At 34.4% G+C, this 27,898-nt stretch overlaps 2 protein-coding genes across 3 annotated transcripts in view; one reads left to right on the forward strand and one right to left on the reverse strand.

The window, feature by feature from the left end:
• Positions 1–662, forward strand: part of LOC148947819 (uncharacterized) — a 759-nt gene extending 97 nt beyond the window's left edge. The window contains exon 1 of the mRNA XM_089096243.1: positions 1–662. This exon is cut by the window's left edge and continues 97 nt beyond it. Within this exon, the coding sequence (XP_088952369.1) occupies positions 29–523 (495 nt within the window). The 5' untranslated portion in view covers positions 1–28 and the 3' untranslated portion in view covers positions 524–662.
• Positions 1–27,898, reverse strand: part of LOC148947818 (uncharacterized) — a 50,831-nt gene that overhangs the window by 11,478 nt on the left and 11,455 nt on the right. The window contains exons 2-4 of one of the 2 annotated variants that reach the window (XM_089095463.1): positions 19,507–19,578; positions 13,765–14,238; positions 6,719–11,563 (exon numbers count right to left, since the gene is read on the reverse strand). In XM_089095463.1, coding sequence (XP_088951589.1) covers positions 6,719–11,563; positions 13,765–14,238; positions 19,507–19,578 — 5,391 coding nt within the window. Of the gene's footprint in view, positions 1–6,460; positions 11,564–13,764; positions 14,239–19,506; positions 19,579–27,898 lie in introns of both variants that reach the window. The other variant, XM_089095462.1, reaches the window with a different exon arrangement.

Consider the following 27,898-nt stretch of genomic DNA (forward strand, 5'->3'; position numbering starts at 1 on the left):
TTCGCTTTGATTCAGACCAAATTAAATAATGAGTGATAGTGAGTTAGTGATTGGATTGTTGGACAATTTAGTCAATGAAGATTATGATAGTGAGAGGCGTGGCAGGCAATATAAAGCTCATTCGCGTCGCAGAATACTCTCAAGTGATAGCGATCAGACAAATGGCTCTCGGAGCCCAGAGTTTCAAACTCGTGCTCGGTATGGCTCTCGGAGCCCTGAAATTAGTTCTAGGAACGAAAAATCTTGCTCTCGAAGCCCCACAAAAATCCATGACACAAAGCGGAAGGCTTCTCCGGAAAAACACAAAGGTAAAAGATTAAAAGAAAACACGTCAAATGACGCTCTATTCAAAAAGATTTCTGAAGAACGTTCTGGTACCAAAGAGGGTCCCAAGATCCATAAGAAACTTGCCAAAGTTGCAAATAGAGCTTTTTCTCAGCCTTTGGAAATAGTGAAGCTAAAAGAGTTATTTGAGCACCACCCTAGGCCTGCGAATACCGAAAAAATTGTTCCTCCAAAGTGAATAGTGAAATTTGGGCTATTCTCTCATCACAGGCTAAACAGAGGGATGCTAAGGCACTTCAAGTGCAGCGGACAATTGCTCACTCAACATTTTGTGTTTTAGAGGCAGCAAATACGATTCTTGAGCTAGAAAATGAGCATATTAAAGAAAAGGTTGTCAAAAACCTTACAGATGCAGTTCACATGCTTGGCCTCACCAATTACGATCTAAGTTTAAAAAGACGTCATGCGATGAAATTCGAATTGAGCCCAGATCCCACTGTAGCATCAGCTTTTTGTGCTCCTGAAGTCAAAGTCACGGAGTATCTTTTTGGCAAAGATATTGCCAAAACAACGTCTAAAGCTAAATCCGTGGCGGATTTGAAAAAATCTTTTGGAAAACCAAAAAACGTGCAAGGGGGGCCTACCGTTATCGCCGATGGCAGAATGAGGCCCCCCGTCCAAATTATCGCAGAAAGCAGGGCCAGGACCGTCAAGAGAGGTCCAAATTCCAGAAATTTCAGAATTTCCAGAAAAGGGATCGCAAACAGCAGGTATGTACTATTTATCATACCCCACTCTTGATTTTTATGATTTTGTTGTTAATTTCAATAGGCAGTCACAACATTTGACTGATAACTTTAAAGCTGGGGGAATTAGTAAGTACATCTCAAAATGGCAGTTAATAACCAGTGATTTGAATATTTTGAATATTGTAGCCTCAGGCTATAAGATTGAATTTGAGAAAACACCACTAAAAGCTTTGAAAACAAAAAACAAAAGTTTTACGTTTGAAGAAATAGAGGCTATAAGAAAAGAAGTTGATATTTTATTGCATAAAGGTGTTATTGTTAAAGTACCCGACTTCAGAATAAAGGAAATACGTTGTATTTCTCCCGTTTTTACAGTCCCAAAGAATGATGGGTCTACCCGGTTTATTCTTAATCTTAAAAATTTAAATGAAAACATTAAATATTACCATTTTAAAATGGAAAGTGTTCATTCTGCGGTTCTTTTGATGACAAAAAATTGTTATATGGCCTCTATTGACCTAGTCGATTTTTATTATTCATGCCCTGTTGATTTTGAAGATCAAATGTGGCTTTGTTTTCAAGTTGACCTTTGTTATGCTTTTACTTCAATGCCAAATGGCTTATCATCGGCCCCTAGGGTTCTTACGAAACTTATGAAACCTGTTATCTCTCTCCTTCGAAGAAAAGGGTATTTGTCAGTTACGTATTTAGACGATTCTCTCCTTCTGGGAAGGTCATATTTAGAGTGTCAAAATAATGTCTATGAAACAGTGAAATTACTGTCAGAACTGGGGTTTTTGATCCACCCGGGAAAGTCAGTTCTCATTCATAGCCAACAAATAGAATTTCTGGGCTTTTTGTTGGATTCGCGATCAATGCGTATTGTCCTGCCAGAAAGAAAAATTAAAAAAGTTATACATTTGGTTTCAAAAATTCTTTGTCAAAAATTTACTACGATTCAAGAATTGGCTGAAACTCTTGGCGTTCTTGTTTCAACATTTCCAGCAGTAGAATTAGGGCCCTTATATTACCGAGAAGCGGAATCGTTGAAAACTCAAGCATTAAAGTACGCGAAAGGTAATTTTGCGGCAAGGATAATTTTAACATCCGATGTAAATTCAGAACTACAATGGTGGTTGAATAGTGCCAATCATGCTTCTAAGGCAATCGGGCCTAGATCAATTGATAAATATTTGTGTAGTGATGCGTCGAAACTTGGTTGGGCACTCGTGGATGAATATTCCATTAAAACGGCCACAGGTGAATGGTCCTCAGAAGAGAAGAGATTTGATATCAATGTCTTAGAAACGAAGGCCGTTTATCTGGGATTAAAATGTTTTGCCCATGATATTAAAGGCATGCATGTTCGGCTGCGTTCTGACAATATAACTACAGTAGCTTATATAAATAAAATGGGAGGATCAAAATCTAAATTTTGTAATTATTTCGCAAATAAGGTCTGGCAGGTAGTACTGCAGGGCAAAGGATGGATATCTGCAGAACATGTGCCTGGGGTTGCTAATATTGAGGATAAGGCATCACAAAAATTTGATAATGAAAAGGAATGGAAATTGGATTCTGAAATATTTACTAATTTGAATTTTTTAGTATTTCAGTCAAAAGATGTTGATTTGTTTGCGACTAGATTAAATTTTCAGATTAAACCATTTGTTTCTTGGAAACCAGATCCAGAATATTTTTTCGTAGATGCATTTGCAATGAATTGGAAGCATTATTTCTTTTATGCATTCCCCCCATTCAGTTTACTTCTGAGGACCCTTCAGAAGGTGGAAACAGATCAGGCCACTGGTATTTTGATCTTTCCAAATTGGACTACACAAGTATGGTATCCCTTACTATTAAAGCTTTTAATAGGAAGTCCAATATGTCTACCAAATGATAATTTTACTTTGTCTCTCCCACAGAAACCGACCTTGCACCATCCATTGTCCAAGACGTTACACCTAGCGGCTTGCGTCGTCTCTGGCAAGGGCTTAACCACCACGAATATTCTCCCTCCACAGTCAATATTATCATGGATGGATGGTGGGATTCAACTAACTGCCCATACAAAGTTTAAATTGAAAAATGGATAGAATTTTGTGGAAGAAACACAATCCAGGCCGTGGAGGCAACTCTACCGGAAACTTTGACATTTCTTACTGAACCTTTTCACTCAGGTGTTGGATACAGTGCTATTAATACTGCGAGGAGTGCTTTATCGGCAATTCTACCAAGCCTTCAGTTAGGCAGTAATCACATCACCAAGAAGCTTATGAGAGGTGTCTTTAATAGAAGGCCTAGTCTACCCAAGATTTCAAGTATTTAGGATGTAAAATGTGCATTTGATCTCTTTAGACTGCCAGCTTGGGATATCGAAAATCTTCAATTAAAGACACTAACACAAAAATTAGCAGTTTTATTGATTTTATCAGCTTGTGAAAGAGTTCAGTTTTTGGCCAGTTTATCACTTAGTAGTATGGTACATAATGACGATGGAAGTTTTGATTTTCAAATCAATGTATTGTTAAAAACATCGAAACCGGGCAACCACAAATCATTAGTTAAATTTCGACCTTTTCAAGAGTCGTCCCTGGGTCCGGCAACGCACCTAGCTAGGTATATTAGAATGACATTATATCCAAATAGAAACGACGCACTTTTTCTTACATATCGTAAGCCTCATACTGCTGTGTCCAAGTCATCTATTTCTAGATGGATAAAAGAAGTTTTATTTCTTGCAGGTATAGATATCAGTGTTTATGGTGCTCATAGCACACGGTCTGCCTCAACGTCCCACCTTAAAGCAAGAGGAATTGATGTAGATCAAATCATAAAATATGTAGGCTGGACAAACGCCAAAACGTTTGCAAGGTTTTATAATAAACCAATTGAAAGTGGTCAGCAGTTATCTGTCTTTTTAATATATTCACTGTATTTTGTTATATTTGAAATATCTTTCTATATATTTGGAATTTTTGTACAACAGCCTCTTTTAATGAATAGGGCTATTATTCATCATTAGTGTTGGTATAGCTCATGCTGAACTTTAAAATCTCAGTTGAACTCGAAGGCGGAGCAATGACGCTCCTTTTGAAGTAGAATTGATAAATTAAACGAAAACTTACCAAGTTTGAAGTTTGATTATAATTCTACTCCAAAGAAGGAACACCAGCGTCGCTGAGAATTCAACTGCCCTCCCAATTTCCCTTCCCGTTGAACTCTGAGCGTTTCATCATGAGCTTAACCACCGCATATTACAATGACTTTAAAATACTGGGTTTGTTTTGGTCAATCGAGGCGATTGCAAAGGTCTATCTCAGTTGAACTCTCAGCTACGCTGGCGCTCCTTCTTTGGAGTAGAATTACAATCAAACTTCAAACTTGGTAAGTTTTTGTTTAATTTATCAATTAAATATCCTAGTTATCAAGTAGTTTAATGTTAAAAACAAACACAGTTTTTTAGTTTTGGTAGCATAACAACGGCTGAAATGAGGTAATTGAGATCATCGTATCCAACACTTAAGTATTTCCTAGGACAAACATTTCCCAAAGACGCAGAACTTTCTCCCCCTAATCTGAAAAAAAACCTTGATTGCGATACAGAGATATCAAAAGAATTTTATTCCCTCTTTTTCATTAAAAAAAGAAATTGATTCCGATTACAGACCCCCTTCCCCTTATTGATGATGATGCTATGCGGAGCTTTTTTTTCAATTTGTCTACTTTATGACATAGCTTTGTGAACTTCATTTTCGAAACATAAATTACTCAATTATTTTTGAACATTTTTTCTGTGGGTTATTTTTTTACGTAAAAGTGGATTCCCCGTGTATCGCATGTGATAGGCTCCATCTTTGTAAAATAATATCTTATTCCATCTCAAATTTATTTTACCTAAATCCCGTGTAGGCCTATTCCCAGTTTTGTCCAAAATATTGGCAAGAACATATGGGTGCTAAATTACGACTTGAAGGTAGAGAGATGCAAGGCTGGGGTTAGAAAACTTTACCCGATTAATTTTTATTGTTATTTTAATTTAATTTATTTTATGTTATTTATTGTTATATTAGTTTAATTGTTATTTTTTTGTTTTTTTGTAGCATTGGATTTTTTGTCAGTAAGAATTTGTGTCAATTACCTTTTAAAGCAAGTATCAGATAATCATACTCACTTAGAGCTTGAACTCGAAATTAAATAAAGTCCAACACTTTTTTTTTACGTAGAAAAGGATGTAAAGTACAATAATTCAGCAAGTTTTGCATATAATAGATGTGTTGAGCAGTGGCGTAATTTCGTCCAAATCCTGGTGAAGGAGGGTAAAGTTGGAGGTAATTTTCCCAAATCAAGTCAAAATGAAAGTTAAAACTGATAAATGAAACATATAATACCATAAAGGTAAAGATATAATAAAGAAAACTGACCCGTTTCTGTGGATGCTTGAAATGAAGGCTTATCTTAGTTTTGACAAGATTATGAAGAAACTAAATTTAAGCTGGGGGGGGGGCAAACTGGGATATGGGGTTGGGGATAAACGAGGTCTGGGAGGAGAATTTACCCCCCCCCTGCCCCATAGAAAATTAAGCTCCTGATGTTAACCATTCAACATTTCTATTCCTGACGTAAATAAAATAACTTTTTAAAATTCCTAGAGGCCCTAGTCACCTTATCTACTGCAAAGCAGTACTTTATATATAGGAGATACTACAATACCATTTATTTTACTTATTGTTTTACTTATGCTACCGGAATTAGAAAGAGACTATCCGGAATTTAGAAAACTTTGCGTCCCAGCTACCCAAATATTAGATTCCAAGAAGAAGCCAACAAAGCAAAAAGAAAACAATTATTCTGTTCTTCTTTACTTGAGTAAATTAAAACATATGCTATTTTCTTCTTTTTTTAAAAGAAAAAGGAATGATTTATATTTTATTGACTGCATTTGAAAAGTAGTCTTTCTTTATGGAAACTTAACTGTCTTGCCATTGCTTGTTGCCTGATAAAACTTTATGGTAACAATTTGCAATTTTAACTGACGACGGGGGAAAACGAGGCAATTCATCATCAGAAACTCCTAAGTTGGGTCACTCTCGTCTTCTGTCCATAATTTCAACTTTAATTTATTGAAACTTCCTTGTACTTTAGTGTTTTTTTTTGTAATTAAAAAAAATCTTGGACTGTTAGAACATTGAAAATTGTTTTTCGAGGAAGAATTTTGACTGGAATAAAAAATAACCGGAAATAGTCAAGTAGAAAATGTTCGTGCTTCATGCTTATTATTTTCTACAAATTTATATATCAGAAAGGTATCTTTTACCTATTTAAACGAAATTTAGTATTTAATTAGCTCTATAGCTGAGCTTAGCTCTTAGCTATGTTAGATGAGTTAATTTAAAGATATGAAAAGTTAGTGAAAGAAGACTTACCGTAGAATAGATTTCTGAAGTAGTAAAAGGGAAAGAAGAATTTTCAGATTTAATTGTGGTACTTAGTCTAGTGAAGCGGCTTGAGTACGCAAGGGTGGTCGGGTAAGTGCCTGAGCTGCTGATAGGTACCTCCATTGTTGGGCTAGTTTTATTTTCAATTGTATGGATTGTCGAATTTTCTGTTGTTATAGAAAATTCACTTATTGTCGTCTCAGTAAACTTTGAGTTAGTTTCATCACTATTCACAACTACTAATACCTGAGTGGAGCTAGGGCGTCCAGGGCTCATTGTTGTTTCTTGAAGCGGATTGCTAACTATATCAAAATTCTCTGCAGCTGTGTTTGGGGTCACAGTTGATATTTTGATTGATTGACTGAAGGCTTCTGTAGGTACCGTATTCTCAATCTCAAAGTCGTTAATACTTGTAGAACTTTCAGACGATATCTCATTGTAGGTCAAACTGGAAGAGCTGTCGGTAAAAAGATAGCTTGTTTCGTTAACTGATGTTTCATTATTATATGGCAGAATAGTTGCAACAAAATCATCTTCTGTGTTGCTTTGATGTGTACTAACCGTGTCAGTAATAGAAGTTATCTCTTTAATCTCGGTCATTTCTGTTTTTGAATTGGGATGTTCTGATATTGATATTGGGGAAGTGGAAATTGTTGTGAAGGTAGTTGATTTTTCTGTAGTTGAATTAATTCCAGAAGTAGGTTTACTAGCAATAACTGATGGTTCTGTGTACATGTCAAAATTCGTCGACGACGTGAAGCTGGTAGATGTGTCACTTGAATGAAGGACATTTCCGGTAGTTTGTGAATTCAACTCACTTTCTGTTATTGCTTCAGTTGCATTTATAAATTCAACAGTATTGGTTTCTGAAGTGCTTATCCCATATTCAGTTGCCTCGTTTTCATTTGCACTTTCAGTTTCATATTTAGAGCTACTTGATTCAAAATCGTTTCCAGTAAAAGTTGGATTTTTAGTCGATGTTTCATTGTAGTAAGTAGAGGAATCTGAAAATATGGAACTATCCCTAAAATTAGTTGTTGTTGCTTCGTCCGGCATTAAAATGTCCGATGTTGTTACGGAGCCAGTAGATTTTGACTGATGTAATGTTTCTGTGACAGCTGTATTAGTGGCTATAGGATTATTTGTTTCCAATTTGGTAGCTTCTGTACCAGTGGATGATGTTGAACTGGAGATAGAATAACTAGACGTAGTTATGTGATTTAAATACACTGTTTTTTCATCATTCTTCCCAATTGTCTGGGTAGTATAAACATCTCCTATTGCACTGTAGCTTGGGTATCCGGAACTTAAGCTTGTAGTTTGGGGTGTTTTTGTGCTATTTTCTAATATTAAATTGGTTGTTATGTGTTTCGCGTCAGTTGAAAAGTTTAATCCTGTTTCAGTGGTCGACTCAATAAGCATGTTAGAAATCGAACTCATTCGATTGTTAGTTTTCATGGTTGAAGTACCAGAAAATTCCGTTGAAGTTTCAGGGGGAAGAAGAGTAGTAGTATAAGGGCTTGAAAAGGACTCTGACGTAGAAACTGAAAATATTTCCTCGTTGTTTTTAGTCGTTAGGTTAGCATCATGTGTAACACTGCTATGATTAAGTGTAGTTTTTGTTTCCGACGTATCTTCGATGTCTAGTGTACTCGAGCTTGGCATTTGACTGGTAAAATAATCTGTCGAAGAAATGGTAGAGTATCTTACTGTGATTTCATTATCCAAGATCTTTTCTCCGTCATCAGAATCTTGAAATTCTGACGTCAAACCAGAAGTTAGAAAATTTTCAGTACTACTCAGTGGTTTTGAAGTAATTGTCATGGAATTTGGATCTGTTATTATTTTTTCAGTTGTCCTTTCAGTGCTTAGACTAGCTCTGGAAGAGGTGGGCTTACTATTTTGGTGCGTTGAACTATCTGGTGTTGATAGAGTTGAATATTCTGTTACCGAAGATAGCTTATTTGAGGAGACTGTAGCTGCTTCTGACACAAAGGTAACTGATATTTCAGTTTCACTTGTTGTTGACCATTTGGTATTAAACTTTTCTTGTGTTGCTTTTTCATCATCAGCCTGTTGACTTAAAGTATTTTCGTCCGTACTCGGCAGTATCTCGCTGGTGTCAGATGTTGGTTCAGTTGTGCTTTCATATAAAAGTTTGTCAGTATCGGTGTCCGAGCTAGGTTGAGAGGAAGAGGACTCGGTTGTATCGTCTGTTGAAGGAATTAGATCAGGCTTATCGGAAGAAAAAGTTTTTGTTGGGGATGTGTAGTTCGATAAGATTAGCAGAGTTGAAGAAATAGTGTTTATTTCTTCATCGGAATTGTCTGTATAAAAGTTTGACGTGATGTCAGTAACTTCAGAAGTAAATTCAAGAAGACTGCTTGCTGTACTTGTCAAATCTTCTGCAAAATCAGCCTTAGTTTTGCTTTCCATGGTAAAGCCTTGTGTTGCTGTTGTATTCTGTAAAACAGAAGAAGATTCACTGTCTGATAGTGTTGTATCTGTTGATTCATCGATTGACATACTGGTATATACTGACTTGATGGTTGATTCCGATGGTCCAACAGTAGTACTTTGGTCTCTTTTTGTATCATCTGAAGTGCTTGAAAAAAATGATTGACTGCTCAACGATGTTTGGCTATCAGAAAAGTAACTCTTTGAAGGAATAATCGAATAGCTTATTGTAGTTCCGTTATCTAACATATTTTCCTCTTCGTCGTTTATAATTTTTGCTGTGGAAGCTCCAGTGTCAACTGTTGTTTCAAAATTTTGAAATTCTGTTGTCAAATTAAGCGTTTCAACACTATTGGTACTGCTCGATTGTTTTGAAGTTGTTGTTTTGATATACGCGTCGGTTACAGCTACTTCAGTTGTCGTATCAGCTCCAAGAATAGTGCTAGAAGAGGTAGGCTCACTGGTTTGTGGCATTGAAGTATTTAATGTTGAAAATTTTGTATATTCCGTTGACGATGGAGGTGTATTTTTGTTGGCTGTCACTAATTCTGACACAAATGTTACAAATGTGCCACTATTAGTTATGGGTGCAAATTCGGTACTTAATTCTTCACTGTTTGTTTTAAAACTTTCAGTTTGTGGAATTACAGTGGTTTTGTCCATAATGGTCGGTGTCTTACTATCAGATACGGGTGAAGTTGAACTTTCATATGAAAATGTTATAATGCTGTTGTTTTTGCTAGTATAATAAGAATAAGACTCAGTTGCAGTATCTTTTGAAGAACTGAGCTTGCTATCACTTGATGAAAAGGTTACTGTTGGTGATGTATTGTTCGATAGAACTGACAGTGTGAAAGACATTGTGTTCAATTTTTCTTTTTCCGTCTCTGTGATAAAATTTGTTGTACCCTCAGCAAACTCAGAAGTGAGCTGAAGAAGACTACTTGATGTGTTTGTTAAATCTTCAGTTAGGTCAATGGTGGTATGCCTCTCTGTGAAAAAGTCTTGTGATGCTTTTGCTGTAGAAAGATCAGTAGAAGATTCAGCTGGACTCAACGTTACTGCAGGTGTTTCAGTTCCTGAAGACAAAGTAGTTATTGATTCATCACTTGATATGATGATATTCTTTGTACTTGTCGTTGGCTCTGATTGTCTAATATTAGTGCTTTGTTTTGTTTTTATATCGCCTAAAGTGGTTGAATAATAAGACTGGACTAATTCTTGGCCATCAGAAAAACTAACAGTAGTGTTTTCTTCTAAAGTTTTTGTTGATGATTCAGTATTTTTCCTAGTAGAGTCAGAATATTTATCAGTTGTCACTTCGAGGTCTTTAGTTGAAACTGATGCATATATTGTAGAACTTTTTGAAGGGGTACTTTCAGTTATGACAGAATTAATGTCTTTCGAGTCGTTTAATGAAACACTCCCTGCTGAAGTAGTCAAGAAGATCGTACTTTCTGTTTCTTTTTGCTCCTCTTGATTAACCCCTATTGGGCTTGTATACCCTGTTGTTTTAATAGAATTTTCTGGACCACCTGTAGTTTTTGTACCAAATGATTGATCGTAAATCAGCGTTGAAGGAGATGTAAAAGAAACTTCTGTCACCCTAGTTCTGTCATGACTTGGAGTAACTGTATGATCAACTGTAACTGCGTCGATTTCACTGATATCATTGCCTGTATTTACCGTTGATCCAAGAGAAGAAGTGGAAGATGTTTCCTTTCCTTCCTTTGTATCCAGTGTTGTTGACTCTGTTGAATCAGTACTGGTTGACTTGGTCATTCCGAAGTCTACCTCGGTCGTTATATGGGCCGTAGTTACTTCTTCAATTCCAATTTTTGTGTCAGTTTTGCCATTTGTTGAAGATGCTAATATTGAAGAAGTGGAGAATGACATAGTTGATGGAATATCAACTTCAGAGGCTGTTTCTGAATTTATAGTATTAATAGAAGATGAAGAAGTTGGTGTCATAGAAACAGAGAAGAGTATAGCCGTGGAAGTGTCAACTTCAAAAGTTGTTTCCGTGTGTTTACCAGATTCATTTTCAGGGCTTAGAATTGAAGAAGAATCAGAAGATGGCAAGGTGGTTGAGAAGATTGGTTTGGAAGTACTGCTATGAAAAGATGATGAGGTTTTAATCATTTGAGACGAAGTTTGATTCAAAGAAGTGGGGTTAAAGCTTGAATAAGAAGGGGTTGTATCAAAACCTGCAATCGTGCTGTTATATATATTTCTAACAGACGATTCATCAGGTGTACTGTTAAAGTCTAAGGATTCTGTTTGAATGGTCGACAGTTTAGAAGAAGTGGCAGATTCATCATTATTTTTATTACTACTTACAGTTCCATTAAATTGATTATCCAGAGTGGGACTAAAAGTGCTAGTACTTAAAGAAAAATCTACAGACTTAGACATTGTGCTATCAGTAAAGAAGGTTTCACTTTCGTTTTCTGGATTAGTAAAACCTGATGTCGTGGGGTAGCCTGTGCTACTTGTTACTGAAATGGTTTGCAGCTCTGTGGAGACATTCCTATCTGTTGACAATGTCAGGGAGATTGTTGTTGACTCCTGAAGATTTACAGATGACACTGTGGCCTCATACCCTATAGTTGAGTCTGATATGAATAACTCGTCCTAGAAAAAAAAATATATTCTAGAAATATGAAATCGAGTAATTTCGTCCTCAAGGGTGCCAAAATGGTATCAACTGAAAATTTTGACGTTGCCAATAAATTTAAAATTATAAAAAAACTAGATATAAATCTTCCCAATTTAAGAGGTCTTAGTGTCACACTGTGGAGGAGTCTTTCATAAGGATGTATGTAGTCAGTCCGCACAAAATTAAATCTAAAAAGTATCAGTTTTTGTAACTGAAAATAAGGAGCAATATGAAAGATTATAGCGAACAGAAACTATTCCGTATGTGAGGGGGGCTGCCCCTTCCCCAATACCTCGCTCCTTACGCTAAAGTTTTTAGCGTTTTAAATATTTTCTTGCTCCAGTTAAACGGCCCTTGTGTTTCAGCAGTCGTTCTTAAAGGGTTGGTGCAAAAAGTCATGTGGGGGAGGGGTAAACCCTCATATACAGGATAATTTCTCATTGTTTTAAGTTTTAATCTTGCTCCTTACTTTTATTTATTTTTTCTGATAATTTTCCAAATTATACCGGGAAATCTCCCTTCCCCTGTGTAAAATTTCCCCTAGAAACTTCGCTTGGAAAATGTTCTGCCAAAAAATATCCCCTTCAAAATACTTCCCCCGCTAAAAATCTCCCCTCTAAAAATTTAGTATATTTGTCAATAACAAATACTATGTATAATAAATTGGCAAATTGTAGAAATTTAAGTCCATTCCACAGATGCTGTTTGAAACAAATGGCTGTCACAAATTTTGATCGGATTTCTTTGGGGAAAAAGAAATCTTGAGAGGGGGGCTAGTTGCCCACCAATGGTTTTGTTTTAATTGAAAAGAGTATAATAACTTTTAATTTCCGGTTGAATGAGCCCTCTCTCAATTGTCTAGGACCATTGGTTCAACACAATCACCTGGAAAAAAGGGTCAATATCTACCAAATCATATTATTGAGTTAGGAATAAAGTGAATACACCATTCGATGCCTTTTTTTATGCTGATTACGAATATAATAAGCTTTTCTATCGGAAATGAATTTCAGCCCCTTCCCCTCTATAGGCTATACCTAACCTAACCCAACCTAACCTAACCTAACCCTGAATTGGCATATATAGGAGGGGGGGCTGAAATTCATTTCCAATAGAAATGCTTATTATATTCGTAATCAGCATAAAAAAAGGCATCGAATGGTGTATTAACTTTATTCCTAACTCAATAATATGATTTGGTAGATATTGACCGAAAAAAAAGCAACAAATGAAAACGTCACTTCTTCGGGCAAAAAATACAAATTCCACATTTTTGTAGATAGGAACTTCTATTGTAGGGTTCTCTGATATGTGAAACATGATAGTTCGATTTTCATTGAGACCGCTTGTCTTTTTGGCGGTGTCTCCCCGCTTTTTCGAAAGTTAGGTAAGTTTTATCAAGCTCGTAGCTTTTGATGGGTTGCATTAAACTTAATGAACTTTATATATGTGGAATCAGCATAAAAAGCTAATTCTTTTGATGGTTTAATTGTTACCAAAATTCTTTTTTCCAAAGTTTTGTTTACTACTGGGTGTACTTAGAGTTCGTTTACCTACAGCTCGTCTCTACGAACTGTTTGACAAACGATTAATATAGATACTTATTTTAAAGCTTTGTTTAACTGAGGTGAGGCTTTATAATTGCTATTATACAAATATTAAACTTGATTAAAAGAAATTGGGATTGATGAAGGGAGTCTTGGATCAAACAGGTTGTAAGCAAAGTTATCAAACAATTGTAAGCAATGAGCAGCCCTTGGAATTTAATTCCTAAAAACGTAGCTTTGTACGCTATAAATGCAATAACGAAATCTAATATTTATGCTTGGTTTTACTGTGCAAAACTTGTCAATCTTAAAGTATCTTTTCAAAAGCTCTTAGCAAAGGAAAATTTGTGCTATTATCAATTTAGATGTACTTTTATAAAAAAGAAATATGATTTTGGTGAAAACTATAAAATAAAATCAAACATGTATGAGAACCTTAAAGTCACTGTTTATAAAATATGGAATTTTAGTATTTTCGGAGAAAGGAGGTACAGAAGAAGGCAACCCCCTCAAATAGTTTTAAAGTCTCTTTAATTTAATTTGAGTTATTTTTTTAGTCTAATGTTTCTGTGTAGTGTATAAATCCTCAAACAGAGTATCGACCGAGTTGTTTTAAGTATTTGACTCACCGTAGCTTCTTTGACAGAGGGAAAGGGGTTAGATGAAGAGGATGATGGAAAGGTTGTAGAAGATTGAGTCGTTGTCTCTTGACCAGTATCGTCGACAGTACCACTAGAATATGCAGAAGTTGTGGTATCTTCAGCAATCTTGGCACCAATGTTGACATTTTGACCTGTTTTGGTCAAACTGATGAACTGTTTTTTTTTCATTTCATCCTCTGTCGTTCTAGAAGTATCATGTGAATTATGTCTTTTCGGTAAGAGTGCCGTGATCTTAGCCAAAATTGCGTTTTGTAGATTTTGATCCATGGTACGTTTCGCTGGTAGATTTCCGGATCGTCTCCTTGTTTGTGGAGAAATGATGGCGGAGATGGCTCCTTTGGTGGCATATTTTTGAGCCGCTCTAGCATTGTCACTACTGTTACTAGCTGTTAATTGGTTTTGCGATTCCAAATCTTCAATTTTCTGCGAATTGTCTGGAACCTTGAAAAAAAAATTATTTTAATAAGAATACTTTTTTCTAAAGAACGAAAAAAGCTGATATCGTCTATGGGAGAAATGTAAACTTAAACAAGATATTTAAAATGGACCAATGTATCAACTAGACTTGATCGTTGGACTGAAAAATTAGAAAGGTAAAAACCATGAAAATAGGGAAGCATCTAGCAAAAGACAACGTAATAAGAACTGTAGATTCCAAGACATAAAGTACAGTCATCATTTATGAAGCATTTCGCTCTTAGACTGTTTGAAGTTATGCGAATGACCCCAGTTTTGAGCCCTCAGCGTTTATTAGAAATGTCTATTTATGTTACTCAAATACTCCGCTATCAAGTCTTTACATTATTGTCAAGTAACGCATGACTTTCCTATAAGCCACATTACAGATTTGTTTGATTCGGCAAAATTAGCCTACGGTCTAAAATGAAGAAGATGAATGTTAATTTGTACGAAAAAGGGCTCATTTGAGCAATATCTTGATGTACATTGCTGTTTTCAATAGCAAAAAGATTAGGCCATTATCCGGTTGTTGGCCATTTGATTTTGCTGCGGAAAGAACGCTTTGGCCCCAACAGAATTAAAATACTAGCGAGCGAATGTTCCGAGAATGCTATTCAGTCCAAAGCTAACGGAACTCCCGGTGAAAATCCAGTGAAATTAAAGCTTGTTCCTCGGCACCTGGTTCGGCCCCTTAGTGTTTAAGGTTCGTGCAGCAGATTGTTTTTTTTCGATGCCTAAGAAATTTGAACGGATAAAAATCGGGGCGTAAGATGATAATTTCTATGCTCAAGAAAATCATTATTGAAGTACTGTAGATAATATGATAGTCAGGGCCATCACGACTGAGGGGGAGAGGGGACACCCACTCCCCCCAATGTTTTTGGTCACACGGTAAAAAAAATAATTCGGTAAAATCGTGGCGCTTTGCGCCACGATTTTTCCGACGCCGTTAAAATTCTTTTTTCGGTTCAATAAAGACCATGAAAATACGGACATGTCATCTACAGAAAATTTTGAACTTCGTTGCTAAACCTAGCAGTTTTATCGACTCCTGCCGTGATTTTATAGATGGTGCCACAACTTTCCATTTGGTTAAATAAACAGCATTAAAATAGTGACATGATACGTACCGAAATCTAAATCTCGGTTCGTAAATGCAGCGGTTTTACCAACTCGTGCAGTGACTTTACGTATTGTATTCGAAACGGAAATTATGTTAATTATTGAAAAAAAACAGTAGGTAAAAATGACCAGTCAGTTCCTAAAATCTCTTGCTCCCCCCCCCCTCACCAAACATTTTGTCTAGTAACGACACCTTGGTATATAAAAGTCACAGGTAGGATTATTACTTAGAATTAAAATAAAATAAAAGTTCCAAATAGGGATAAAATCCTTTTTAATAGACAGTGTATAGAAAATTCACAAAAAATACCAGATATTTCGGCCACATATACAGTGACCGAAATATCTGGTATTTTTTGTGAATTTTCTATACACCGTCTATTAAAAAATATGACAGCCCTATGAGAGAAATAAAAGAATAATGTTTTTTGAAAAGTATTGCTTAGTATTGGGGTATGCTCAGACTTTGATGTAACTTCTGTTTGCCTATCTCAGTTTCTAATATATCCCATATGAGCCTGTTAGTATAGTATCTACGTCTCTGAAAGTTTCTTACATCTCCTACTTTTTAATGGACATTCTAAGTGTTTGATGTGCTAGCATACCCTAAAAATAATGAACACATAACAAAGTAAGGCATAAAATGTTTTTAATGAAATAACGATATGTAGAATATTAATAAAAAAAATAGGTTACATATATTTTATACATTATTAATATCAATGAATAACTTTGGACATTTTGAATCTGTTCCATAAAATAGTTCATTATGTTTTCTCTTGATACTCTAGCTATTGTCTTCTCTTAGTTCGTAATAGGTAGAATAATCATTAATCCATTTTGAGTCATACACAATTTCTACTGGGGTTTGACCTAAAGGTTCAATATGCATTTCGTCTTTGGTATTATTGGGTTCATTGACTATATGGTCAATAATAGTAATATCGTTCATTTGCGCTTGATTTTCCATTAATTCATCTTTATACTCATTGATGATATTGTCTGCCAATGTCTTTTTTATTCTACCTGTGATTTCACTACTTATTGTCACACTATTTTTATACAGATAACAGTTTTGGCATGTAGACAAGATGTGATTAATGACATTAGTGCTAGAGTATGTATGACTTCTTCTTGTCCTCTTTAGAATTTTAATACCGGTAGGACGACGATATAATGTATCAACCGGCAACGGGTTACCACTAACAGTAGCAAGAAGTTGTCCCTGTATCATCGACGATTATTCTTATGTTTGCGTTCTTTTTGAGCACTAACTTCTCTGGAGATATCACTCGCATATCCACCATGAGTGATGTTGAATGGTTTCGGTAGTCCAAAGAAATCTAAACTCTCACTGTCATGACAACGCACGCATACTTTTCCAATACTGTTACCACTAGTGCTTGTTTCGTAGTTCAAATATTGATCTTTGTCAGCATTCAACGCAACGATGATTTTATTCTATGCCCACACTTTCGTCTAATACTTCATATTCACTTTTTTTTTTAAAGAATATGACACCGGTGATTATCCTTCCAATGTAAGAAAATTACTGATTTATAACACGAAATAAACTAGGCAGTCTTGATAAGTAGCCATAGAGTACCACTGGTAGAGTTGCATAGTGTCAACGAGTAGCCATAGAGTACCATTGGTATAGTCACAAGCATATTTAATGTCATTTAAGATATGTAAAAAAAAATTCTAAGTCCCAAAATTTTCAAGTCAGAGAAAAAAAAAGTTCTACTACAAACTTTATTTTTCTAATAGTAAAATTCACAACTATTATCGAGCTCTGTTTCATCCCATTATTCAAATCATTAATGAAGACAATTCAGATCAGATTTATGCAAATGAAATACCTTCTTGATACCTGTAATAATGTATGCGATACCTGATGGGATCTAAGATACCTTTAAGCTACAGGTTATTTACCCGTATATAGCGTATCGTTAGTAGAAACATCTCTGATTGGCCCAGAAATGGGTGTAGCTGGCCCAGAAAGCGGTCTGACAGGTTTTGATCGCCCAGAGCTAATTAATAGGTTACTACTTATATACAATATATATATACACAATTATTGCTCACTTATAAAGACGGTATATATATATATATATATATATATATATATATATATATATATATATATATATATATATATATATATATATATATAGATAGATATATATTTATTGCTACAAAAGCCTCTTTGGGCCATGGCAAAAAAATGGAAAATCACACAAAATATTAGCACATGATTATAACACATAGCAAAGTATAGTAGCCTACATAAAAATAACAACGCAAAATTACAAAACATAATAAAGCACACAATACCATTAAACTAACATACATAGATAGATGTATGTTACATCTATCAAGGGCCATGACTACAAAAAATAACAAACAAGAAAACAACTTACATACACACAACAATAATTTCAACACTCACCCCACCCCCTTTACAAAAATCTATCTCTATGTGACATACACAATTTTATATATTTTGCTATCATTCTTATTGTCCCATAATTTTTTTTATCCCATTACTGAAACCAACCACTCACTTGTCCCCACATTATAAAAAAATAATTCTTTCCTTAAATCCTGTAATTCGGGACAAAGGGCCATGAAGTGAAGCAGATCCTCACCGTTTTCTCCATACATAGGGCATGAGCAAGGACCGTCCTTTACCCTTAACCTCCCTAAAAATTTCCTACTTTCTCCAAGTGCTAGAAAATTACCTCTCCCTTATATATACCACTTAATTTCTTCACTATTTAAACCCGTTTTAAAATAAATATCATATCCCCAAACCTCCTTCCATTGCCGGTAAACGCCGAGGGACACCGAGGCTGCGACTTCACACTGACATTTTTGAATCTCCTGATCTTCAACCACCCCCTTTATTAATTTTGCTACATTTCCTACTTCCAGTCCTATCCCCTTCCCTTCATTCCAAACACCTGATAACCCGCAACTTTTTAAGATTGATTTCACCTCGGAAGCCCATGAACTTTTCCTTCTATCCTGCAACACGTCCAGATATGCTGCATTTACTAACCTATTATTCTGTAAACGAATCACCTTTTCCCAGTCTCCTATAATTCTAACCAATCTTTTTACCCTCAATGAAAACAATCCTAGATCACCCTTTAACACCAGATTATTGAATTTCCCGCTAAGCCCTAAAAGTCTCCTGAAATGTCCTAAGTAAATTCTCTCTATTTTTTACCCCTTTTCAATCCCCCAAACCTCCCCACCGTAACTCAATACTGGGCCGACCTTCGTCTCAAAAATTCTCTTCTGCAGCTTAATATCTGCCGGTCCTAGATGCCTAAGGGGAATATATATATATATATATATATATATATATATATATATATATATATATATATATATATATATATATATATATATATATATATATATATATATATATATATATATATATATATATATATATATATATATATATATATATATATATATATATATATATATATATATATATATATATATATATATATATATATATATATATATATATATATATATATATATATATATATATATATATATACATATAAATATATAAATATATATATATATATATATATATATATATATATATATATATATATATATATATATATATATATATATATATATATATATATATATATATATATATATATATTAAGTGTCAAGACTCGGAAAGTGCCTTGGAATCTCTTGATGGGCAGTGAACGGGAATAAAAACCCGTTATTCTATTCTCTGACTGTGCGTTTAAATAAAGCACAGCCAGTAATTTTGATTTTTTTTTTCGCGACTTACATGGTCGAGACACTCGCCCTTGATGTTATGTGACACGGAATATTTTTGTGCGTATGTGCCTAAGTTTAGCGTTGCAAGGTAGGATGAAAAACAAACGAATTAGAAAAAAAAAACTTATGATACTAGCAACACAAAGTTGCATTAGAAACGTACAAGGTGAGTTACGAATGGAAATAAAATATGGTATCACTAGCTTATGGTAATTTGCTTACCTTGATGCTTACTACGCATAAGGTGAGTTACGAATGGAATTAAAATATGGTATCACTAGCTACTAGTAATATGCTTACCTCGATACTCCTATATAATTTAGTGATCCAGTTATTGTACCATCGCCCCTGTCTTGCACTCTGAACACCTGCCTAAAAAGGAAATGCTAATCAGTTGCATTATATACAAATTAAAAATCAACCGGATGTTCCTAATGGAAATAAAGAGCTAAATTGATCTTAAAAAGAATGTGAGGGGGCTGCCCCTCCTAAAAACCTCGCTGTTTACGCTAAAGTTTCTAAACACACGACCCGTGTGTCTCAGCAGTCGTTCTCAAAGAATTGGGACAAAATTTAAACTTTAGCATAAAAAGAGAGATGTTGAAAAGGGGGTATCCCACCCCTCATTTGCATAATAATTTCTGTTCTTTTTAAGTTTTAATGTTGCTCCTTACTTTCAGCCGAAAAAACTTTTTTTTTATATTTTAATTTCTGATCGTTTTATAAATAATACCAAGAAGTCTGGCTTCACCTTTACGGAAATATTCCCTCTCCCCACAGAGATTTCGTCTGGACAATTCGTGGCCGGTAAAAATTTACCCCGGACAGCTACCCTTAACATCTCCACGCATAAAATTATGTCAGCAAAGGGAAAGCAAGACATATTAAAAGAATTTCTTATAGGAACTCGGGCCAATTCTCCCAGTGTAAAATTTCCTCTGGAAAGCTCCCCACTGGAAAATTACCTCTCCATGAAAAATTTTCCCCGTGGAAAATTCCCCAGCAGAACATTCTCTCCCTCCCACACGAAAAATGAAGGGCATACTTTTCAATAACAAATACTATACGTAAACAATGGGCAGATTTTATAAATTTAAGACCTTTCCTCAGGTGCTGGAGGGGGGGGGGGTCGTGTTATACCCAAAGGCATAGCTATTGGGCTGTTTTAACTATGCTGAACAAAATGTTTATCTCAAAATTCTGATTCGACAATTTTGGATAAAAATGAGGCGTGGGATGGGGCCTAGTTTCCCTTCAATATTTTTGGTCACTTAAAAAAGCCACTAGAACTTTTCATTTCCGCTCGAATGAACCCTCTTTTGATATTCTAGGACCATTGGGTCGATACGATACCCCTGGAAAAAAACAAATAAACACACATCAGTGATCTCTTTTCTGGCAAAAAAATAAATTCCATATTTTTGCATATAGGAGCTTAAATCCTCTACAGTAAGGTTCTGTGATACGGTGAATCTGAAAGTGTGATTTTCATTAAGATTATTTGACTTTTAGGGGTTTTTCCTTCTTTTTCAAAAATCAGACAAATTTTCTCAGGCTCATAATCTTTAATGGGTAACACTAAACTTAATGAAACTTATATATTTGGAATCAGTATAATAAGTGAATTCGTTCGATATATCTATTGGTATCAAAATTCCGATTTTTAGAGTTCCGGTCACTATTGAGCTCTGTCGCTTTTTACTTTCAGTTCGTTACCACGAACTGTTTGATAAAATGTGATGATGCTTGGTTTTAAAGCTGTGGGACTGTATACCGCAGTTGAAAGTTTTTGATGATGAAAAATTGATAATCTATCTTTGAATTTGTACTCTGCAACTAACTATTCTTGCTCGCCGAGTCTTCTACACAAATTCTGAAAGGATTGTACAGAATCTTTAAATATTCAGTTTTAATTTATTGGTATCAGATTAAAATCTTTATATTGGTCCAAAGCCCCCCTCCGAAAAAAAAATCTGTTCGAATACTTAAGACTCCCTTATCCAGCATTTTAACTGTTTGTATTTTAGCATTCTAATTGGCTTCTAAAACTTACTAGTCAAAATATTTTGAAATTTAATGGCAGTAATCACAATGGAAGGCAGAATTATCTTTAAGAAATAAAGGCCAGAGCTAATCAAGAGCTTTGATACAAAAATCTCAAAATATAAAGTTTTGTCTTTTTCCAGTTGACTACAAAGAAGCTCAACTTTTACTGACATTAATCAAAAACTGGTATTTTACCAGTATCTTGCATATTTTACTGACAAATTTTATGATGGCTTGCAATTTTCACAGCACAAAAGCGTGAAGAGGCTGGCAGAAAAAGGACTGAATATGATTTTGTTTTGTGTATAGATATTCCCCAGTTTAAAAAGCCATCTGTCTGACTTCAGTCTTTTCTTATCAGAACGATTAAGTTTATTATAGTACAGGTAATTATAATTTTAAAATAGTGAAATATTAGCTGAAATAAAATTACGTTAGTTTTGTGAACTGTTAAAGACAGATATGACACATGACAGGATTGACATATGACCTACAAGAAAACAAATTAAATAGCCGAGAAAAGCAAGGATAATGTCAGCCAGCGGACAAAAAGAAATGAAAATGATAGAGGCAGATATTTCGTCTGGGACTTCCGCCCAGCCGTCTTCAGTGTTTCATAAAAAGAAGAAAATCTAACTTTTTGAAGTAATTATAACAGAATATAAGAAATACTTAATCAAACAAACCAAAAAAAAAAAAAAAAAACAAAAAACAAACCAGAATACATGAAAGACACCAATTAGATTGGGCAAAAATTTTCTACTTAGTGATTGACTTAGCTTGTCTACTGCCCTACTTTTCATTTAAATTATGGTCAGATGATCCTAATTTAAACTGAAGAAAAATTTTATTTGAAGTTAATTCCAATAATCGAGATTGTTATTGTAATAACAATAAATGTTATAGTTTATTGTAAATTGGGTTTACAGGAATATCTCCAGTATCTCTATTTAAAGCAAGGTCTCTATTTATAGATTTTTAATTTCAATTGCCTTCCTAAAAGAATGTGGGTAGCCATTTGCTTCAAATAGTAAAGTTGCATCATCAAAAAGAACTACATGATCTGGATTTTCAAGAGTGTGGAAGGCCAAAGCAGAATCAATATCCTCATTTTTATTTTGAATTTCACATCTCGGAAAAATCTTGCATTCATGCCTTCTTTTCCCCAGAGCCGGCGTTTACCCTCTTGTAAAACACTCCTCGTCGAATATTTTCCCCTCCCCCACGGAAAATTCCTTCCTATTTTTGCCCTAGATAATTCCAGATCTTCATTAGAAGGGAAATTAACATTTGTACTCTCCTGTTTAAGTCAGGGGCAATCGTATTGCATTGCCTATAGTAAAGACCCATAAGGGTTCAATTCATTAATATTCGTTCATTTATTTTTTCCCTGAAGCTCTTCATGTGGAATGGGGTGATCGAATAGGGTTTGGAGGGGGCTCAGTAAACTGGAATTGGACGTTCCAGTGCCGTTTTCTAGGATTTAGCCTGTTTTTTTTTTATCTAAATGAGGTGATTCTGACAACAGTGTCTTGAAGAAATTCTTATTCTAGTTTAACGGCCTTGTGTTTCAGTAGTTGTTTTGTGAGAATCTTCAGATAAATACAGAATTAGTTCTAAGGGAGAGACGATGTGAGGGTGGAGGTAGAAATTGATATATAATCCACAGGACCGTATCCGGGACTTTCGTTTTTGGTGGGGGTTGGGGGGGGGGCTTCGGAACAGGCAGAGTCGCATGAATGATAATCTAAGTCTGAACGAGAGGAGCTAGATTTGTATCAAAGTGTTACAAACCTCTTTTTTACTTGTATTCAGTTTTTTTTTTATAAATAAATAACATGTATATATATGAGGATAACATGTATATGATATGAGGAATGTGGCTGAATACGGCTATTTAAATATGCAAGGAAGTTTAATTACTAATATGATTTTACTTCCAAATAATGGTAAAAAAAAAATCTTTTTTTTTCTACAAAATGGATATCCGAATACAGGCACTGTCCAATTTCTGAGGAATTACACTAGGTACAAGACTACCAAAGGGATAAACTAGACTGTTAATTAATTAATAAAACTCTAGATGAAGGGGCATTACCTTTCAGAACCAGAATCATTAAAAGTTTCATGAAAAGCTGTAGGTAATGCTTAAAAAGAAATGCTCAACTGGTCTTATAGCTACAGGGCAAATCTAGAACACCAATTTTACCATGTATTTGCTTGGGAGTACCTTATCTTTACCACTTTTACCTTATTTTATCACGTTTATTTTACCAATTTTACTTACCGAGTTTTATTTTACGGTAATTTTACAACACTGATTTTTGGCTTGCTTGTTCACACACAGTAACTTCGGTTCGTTTTAAGTTCGACTTGTTATATGACTTTATTTCTGCTCGTTCTTAGGTTTTAACATGGTTCTTTACTTTTTTTGAATTTTTTTTTTTGGAAATTAATTTCTACTCGTTGTTTGACTGACATAGTTTTATTTTTGTATATTTAATTGACATAGTTCTATTGGTGTATATTAATTTCAAAAGTTAATTGTTAGAACCTCTCTAAAGCTTTTTCAGTTTTTCTGCTTTAGAACTAATATATTTGATTGTAATCTATTTTAAAAATTAACTTGAAAATTCAGTCAAAATTTTTGATCGACCGTAGTTTTGTGCATTATTTTTGGCATTATTTTACTATGAAATATATGATGGGGGAAGGGGAATTATTAATCATACAGACTGAAGATCTACATAAATTTTGGTCTGAAACCTGGGCTGAAACCATCTTGACCCCTATCTTGTAGACAGGAGATCCTGTAACTTGAATATACGCAAATCTTAATCCTGCATTTTACCAGAAGGTCCTTTTGGTGTAGGTTTACTGTTTTGTTGCACCTGTTAATTTGTTTAAATGAATGCATATTTAGGTCAACCATAAAAATAAATAAGATACGATGAGATTTATTCATCATGAAATGCACATACAATATTACACACTGGGCTAGTACTAAAAATTCGAGAAGTTCTACGGTACTGTAATAAATTCAATATACGTATCTAACAAAAGGTGAAATATATCACATATATAATTCTCTAAGCTTGTTTAATAATTCGAAGGAAAATTACAAAACAAAAAAGAAATTAAAATTTTAAATAATTTCGATTCCTTTGATAAAAAACAAGAATATTGCTTTAGGAGTCAAAAGTAAAAACGTAGCCTCACAACAACAAACTAATCTATAACGCTTTTCATAGTCTTACAAAAGATATAAGGCTATGAAAAGCGTTATAGATTAGTTTGTTACAGGAGAAACACCAGTAACTAGCATACAATTAAAATTCTCTTCAAAACTAAGGCATAAAAATAATATGTTTAAATTGCTCGTTTAATAACATAGATAACAATAATAACAATGCGAAGACATTTTCTTTGCAAATACTATAAAATGTGATATTAAATTCGCCACAATAAAGTTTCTTTTATAAATGTCCAATCTACCCCATCATGTAGGTCAATCAAAAAGTCAATGTTTCATTTCTCCTTTTTGCTCCTTTTAAAACCTGCAGCTCAATCAATTTAACTTATGTAACCCAAAATTTGAATTGCAGTTTTATTTTAAGATTTGATTGCTACCGACAAAGGCTAGCACAGAATGAAATCAAAAATTTCGATGTCCCTCGATAATGAGATAGGAAACCATAACATGTAATCGTCAGGTTGGGTCATCATATCGGTCGTAAAAGCGCAATTTACGAAACGTCAAACATTTTATGAGACTCTGTTGCCGTTGTTATCACAATTTTATGACAAGGAGGAGCTCTCGTCGGTTTATGGTATCAAGCCTTAACTCCTATTTTGTGCCACTTATTGGCTATAAATTGTTTGGATGTAACAACTACCAAATTATAGGTAGCCTACTTTATAAATTTTTACTATCATTCGCTATGACTTTCATGGCATGCTTGGTAATTACACCTCAGTAAAATCTTCAATTTTTCTCGGTAAAATCTTCAATTTTTCTGGCGCAAACTACATGGAAAAACATATCGTCATGAAAATAATAACATGATAAGAGACATGAAAATAATATTGAAGACCATACTGCCTTTCCATCATAAAAATAACAACAAGAAAAACAATACAGAATTTATTTAAGACGGTGAAATTTTTTAAAACTTTGAATTAATATTTCGGCTCCAAATCCATGAGTCGTCCAACATCCAAGTCTTATTTTATTTATAAATTTGGTTACTGAGGAACCGCATATTGCATGTAGAGCCGAAATATTCATTTAATGGGCAACTTATAAGAATAGAAATTGGCGCTAGCGCCGATTAAATATTCATCAGCGCCATCTAGCATTTGGTGTTTCTTGGCATTTTTTGATTGTGTTTTTCTCAAGCTTTCTCAAACTTGGGGAAGAATTATTATGATACCACTACAAATATAGACTTAAAGGAGAGTGTACCCTTACATCACTGCCAGGTATCAAGGGAAAACGGCCAAAAACACCAAAATTTGGATTTGGTCGGAATTGTTATGATACCAACACCAATATATATTTAAATAAGAATGTACCCTTGCATCACTGCTAGGTATCAAGGGAAAACGGCCAAAAAAACTAAATATTACCCATGAAATTACCAATGCCACATTCTGTAGCTTCTTTCTTAAATGAGATAGGGTGTGAGGTACCAACCAGTCTCAAAATCAAACTTAATTAATTTTAGATATTTGGAATCGGGACAAATAGTTAATTCTCTTCCTACATTGTCATCAAAATTCCCTTTTCAGAGTTTTTGTTATTATTGGATCGAGTCACGTATTACTTACAGTTCATCAGTAAGGACTGCCTGAAAATCTGTAATCTTTTTTTATTCTTGCTATTAGAAAACAATACAAAATATAACAGTTTTATATTTTATAAATTTATAGTTGACACTGCTAAGGAAACTTCGTAAAAAAAATTTCTGAGCCGATAAATAGACCAGCAAAATCGTTTTTTGTCTCAGGATCTAATCAAAACATAAAAATGACATGTTTTTTTGTTAATAGGAAAACAGAAACTGGTAAAACAAGCGTCGGTAGGTAAAAAACATTGCCCATTTTTTCCTTAAACAGAAGGAACGTGCTAGCATTCCAGTAGAAAACTTTTTTTTGGAAAAGGAGAAATACGGTTCATTCCTACGAACTGTTTGAAAAAAATGGAATCATTATGATGTGACAAAAGTTCACATACGGGCAAGGTTCATATACCAGAGGAGGCAATGATCCGACAATCTGGATACCTATCTTCACCACAAAATCTTTGAGAATTAAGCTGGATCAATCCTAAGAATAGTCTGCTTGAGGCAGAAGACCGCGAATTCCACTGATCCCCCTAAATAGGTAGATAAGCTAGGATTACAGGCGTTGCCATTTTTATTAGCATGTTTTCTATCGAAAAAAGTGTTCATAAGTTCATTTGTGGTTATAACAAAGACGAAATAGTTATTTTTTACTGTAACAAATTTCTAAACTAAATATAATACATTGGATAGACGTGGGGAAGGGGAACTTTCTAGTCCCTCTGCACCCTTGGAAGATTAAATTTATACAAAATAATCAAATATTTGGAAACATTTTAACATATTTTCTGCAAAAATATGTTTTTTCCTCAAATACGACCTTCCCTCAAAAAAAGTTTTGTAAGTCCCTCCCCCCTCATCCATGAAAAATTCATCAAATTTAACACAAATTTTATATATTTTGAATAATCATCACAATTCAATTCGTTTGATGTATCTATTATTATCAAGACTTCGTTTCTTAGAGTTTCGGTTACTATTGAGCTGTATCGTTTTTTTACTTATAGTTCATTACCACGAACTAATTGATAACTAACAATAATCAAAACAAATCTGTAAACGTGATATGGGAGCATGGGCATTCATTACCCGTGTGGCATGTTTGTTGGTGTTGCTCTGCAATTGTAACCCCTAGGTCCCAGTTGCTGTAAAAATCCACAGTGCTTTTACGCCAGAGCTCTAATTTATACTTTAAAATCCTATCCTGTGAATAAGTAAGTAAAAAAAGTTCCATATAAATGGAGAAGTAATGTGAATAAAAAATTATTTCATAAAGTATAGTCATGATCTAAATAAATTGTATTTGTTTTAAAAGCAATCAAACAGTTCGTGGTAGCGAACTGTAAGGAACGACCCGGCTCAATGGTAACCGAAACTCTAAAAAACAGAATTTTGATACCAATAGATACACCAAAAGAATCAGATTTTAATTTGATTTCAAATATATAAGTTTCATCAAGTTTAATCTTACCCATCAAAAGTTACGCGCCTGAGTAAATTTAGCTGATTTTCGAAAAAAGGGGGAAAGACCCCCTAAAAGTTATAGAACCTTAATGAAAATCACACCATCATATTCAGCGTATCAGAGAATCATACTGTAGAGGTTTTAAGCTCCTATCTACAAAAATGCGGAATTTTCCATATTTTGGCAGAAGAAAGATCACGGATGCGTGTTTATTTGTTTTTTTTTGTTTTCTTTCTTTTCCCCAGGGGTAATTGTATTGACCCAATGGTCCTAGAATATCGTAGGAGGGCTCATTCGAATGGAAATTAAAAGTTCTATTGACCTTTTTAAGTGACCA

The sequence above is a fragment of the Artemia sp. Qi Xiang Cuo genome, chromosome 10 (genome assembly GCF_049724085.1).
Source record: "Artemia sp. Qi Xiang Cuo chromosome 10, ASM4972408v1, whole genome shotgun sequence".
Lineage (NCBI taxonomy): Eukaryota > Metazoa > Arthropoda > Branchiopoda > Anostraca > Artemiidae > Artemia > Artemia sp. Qi Xiang Cuo.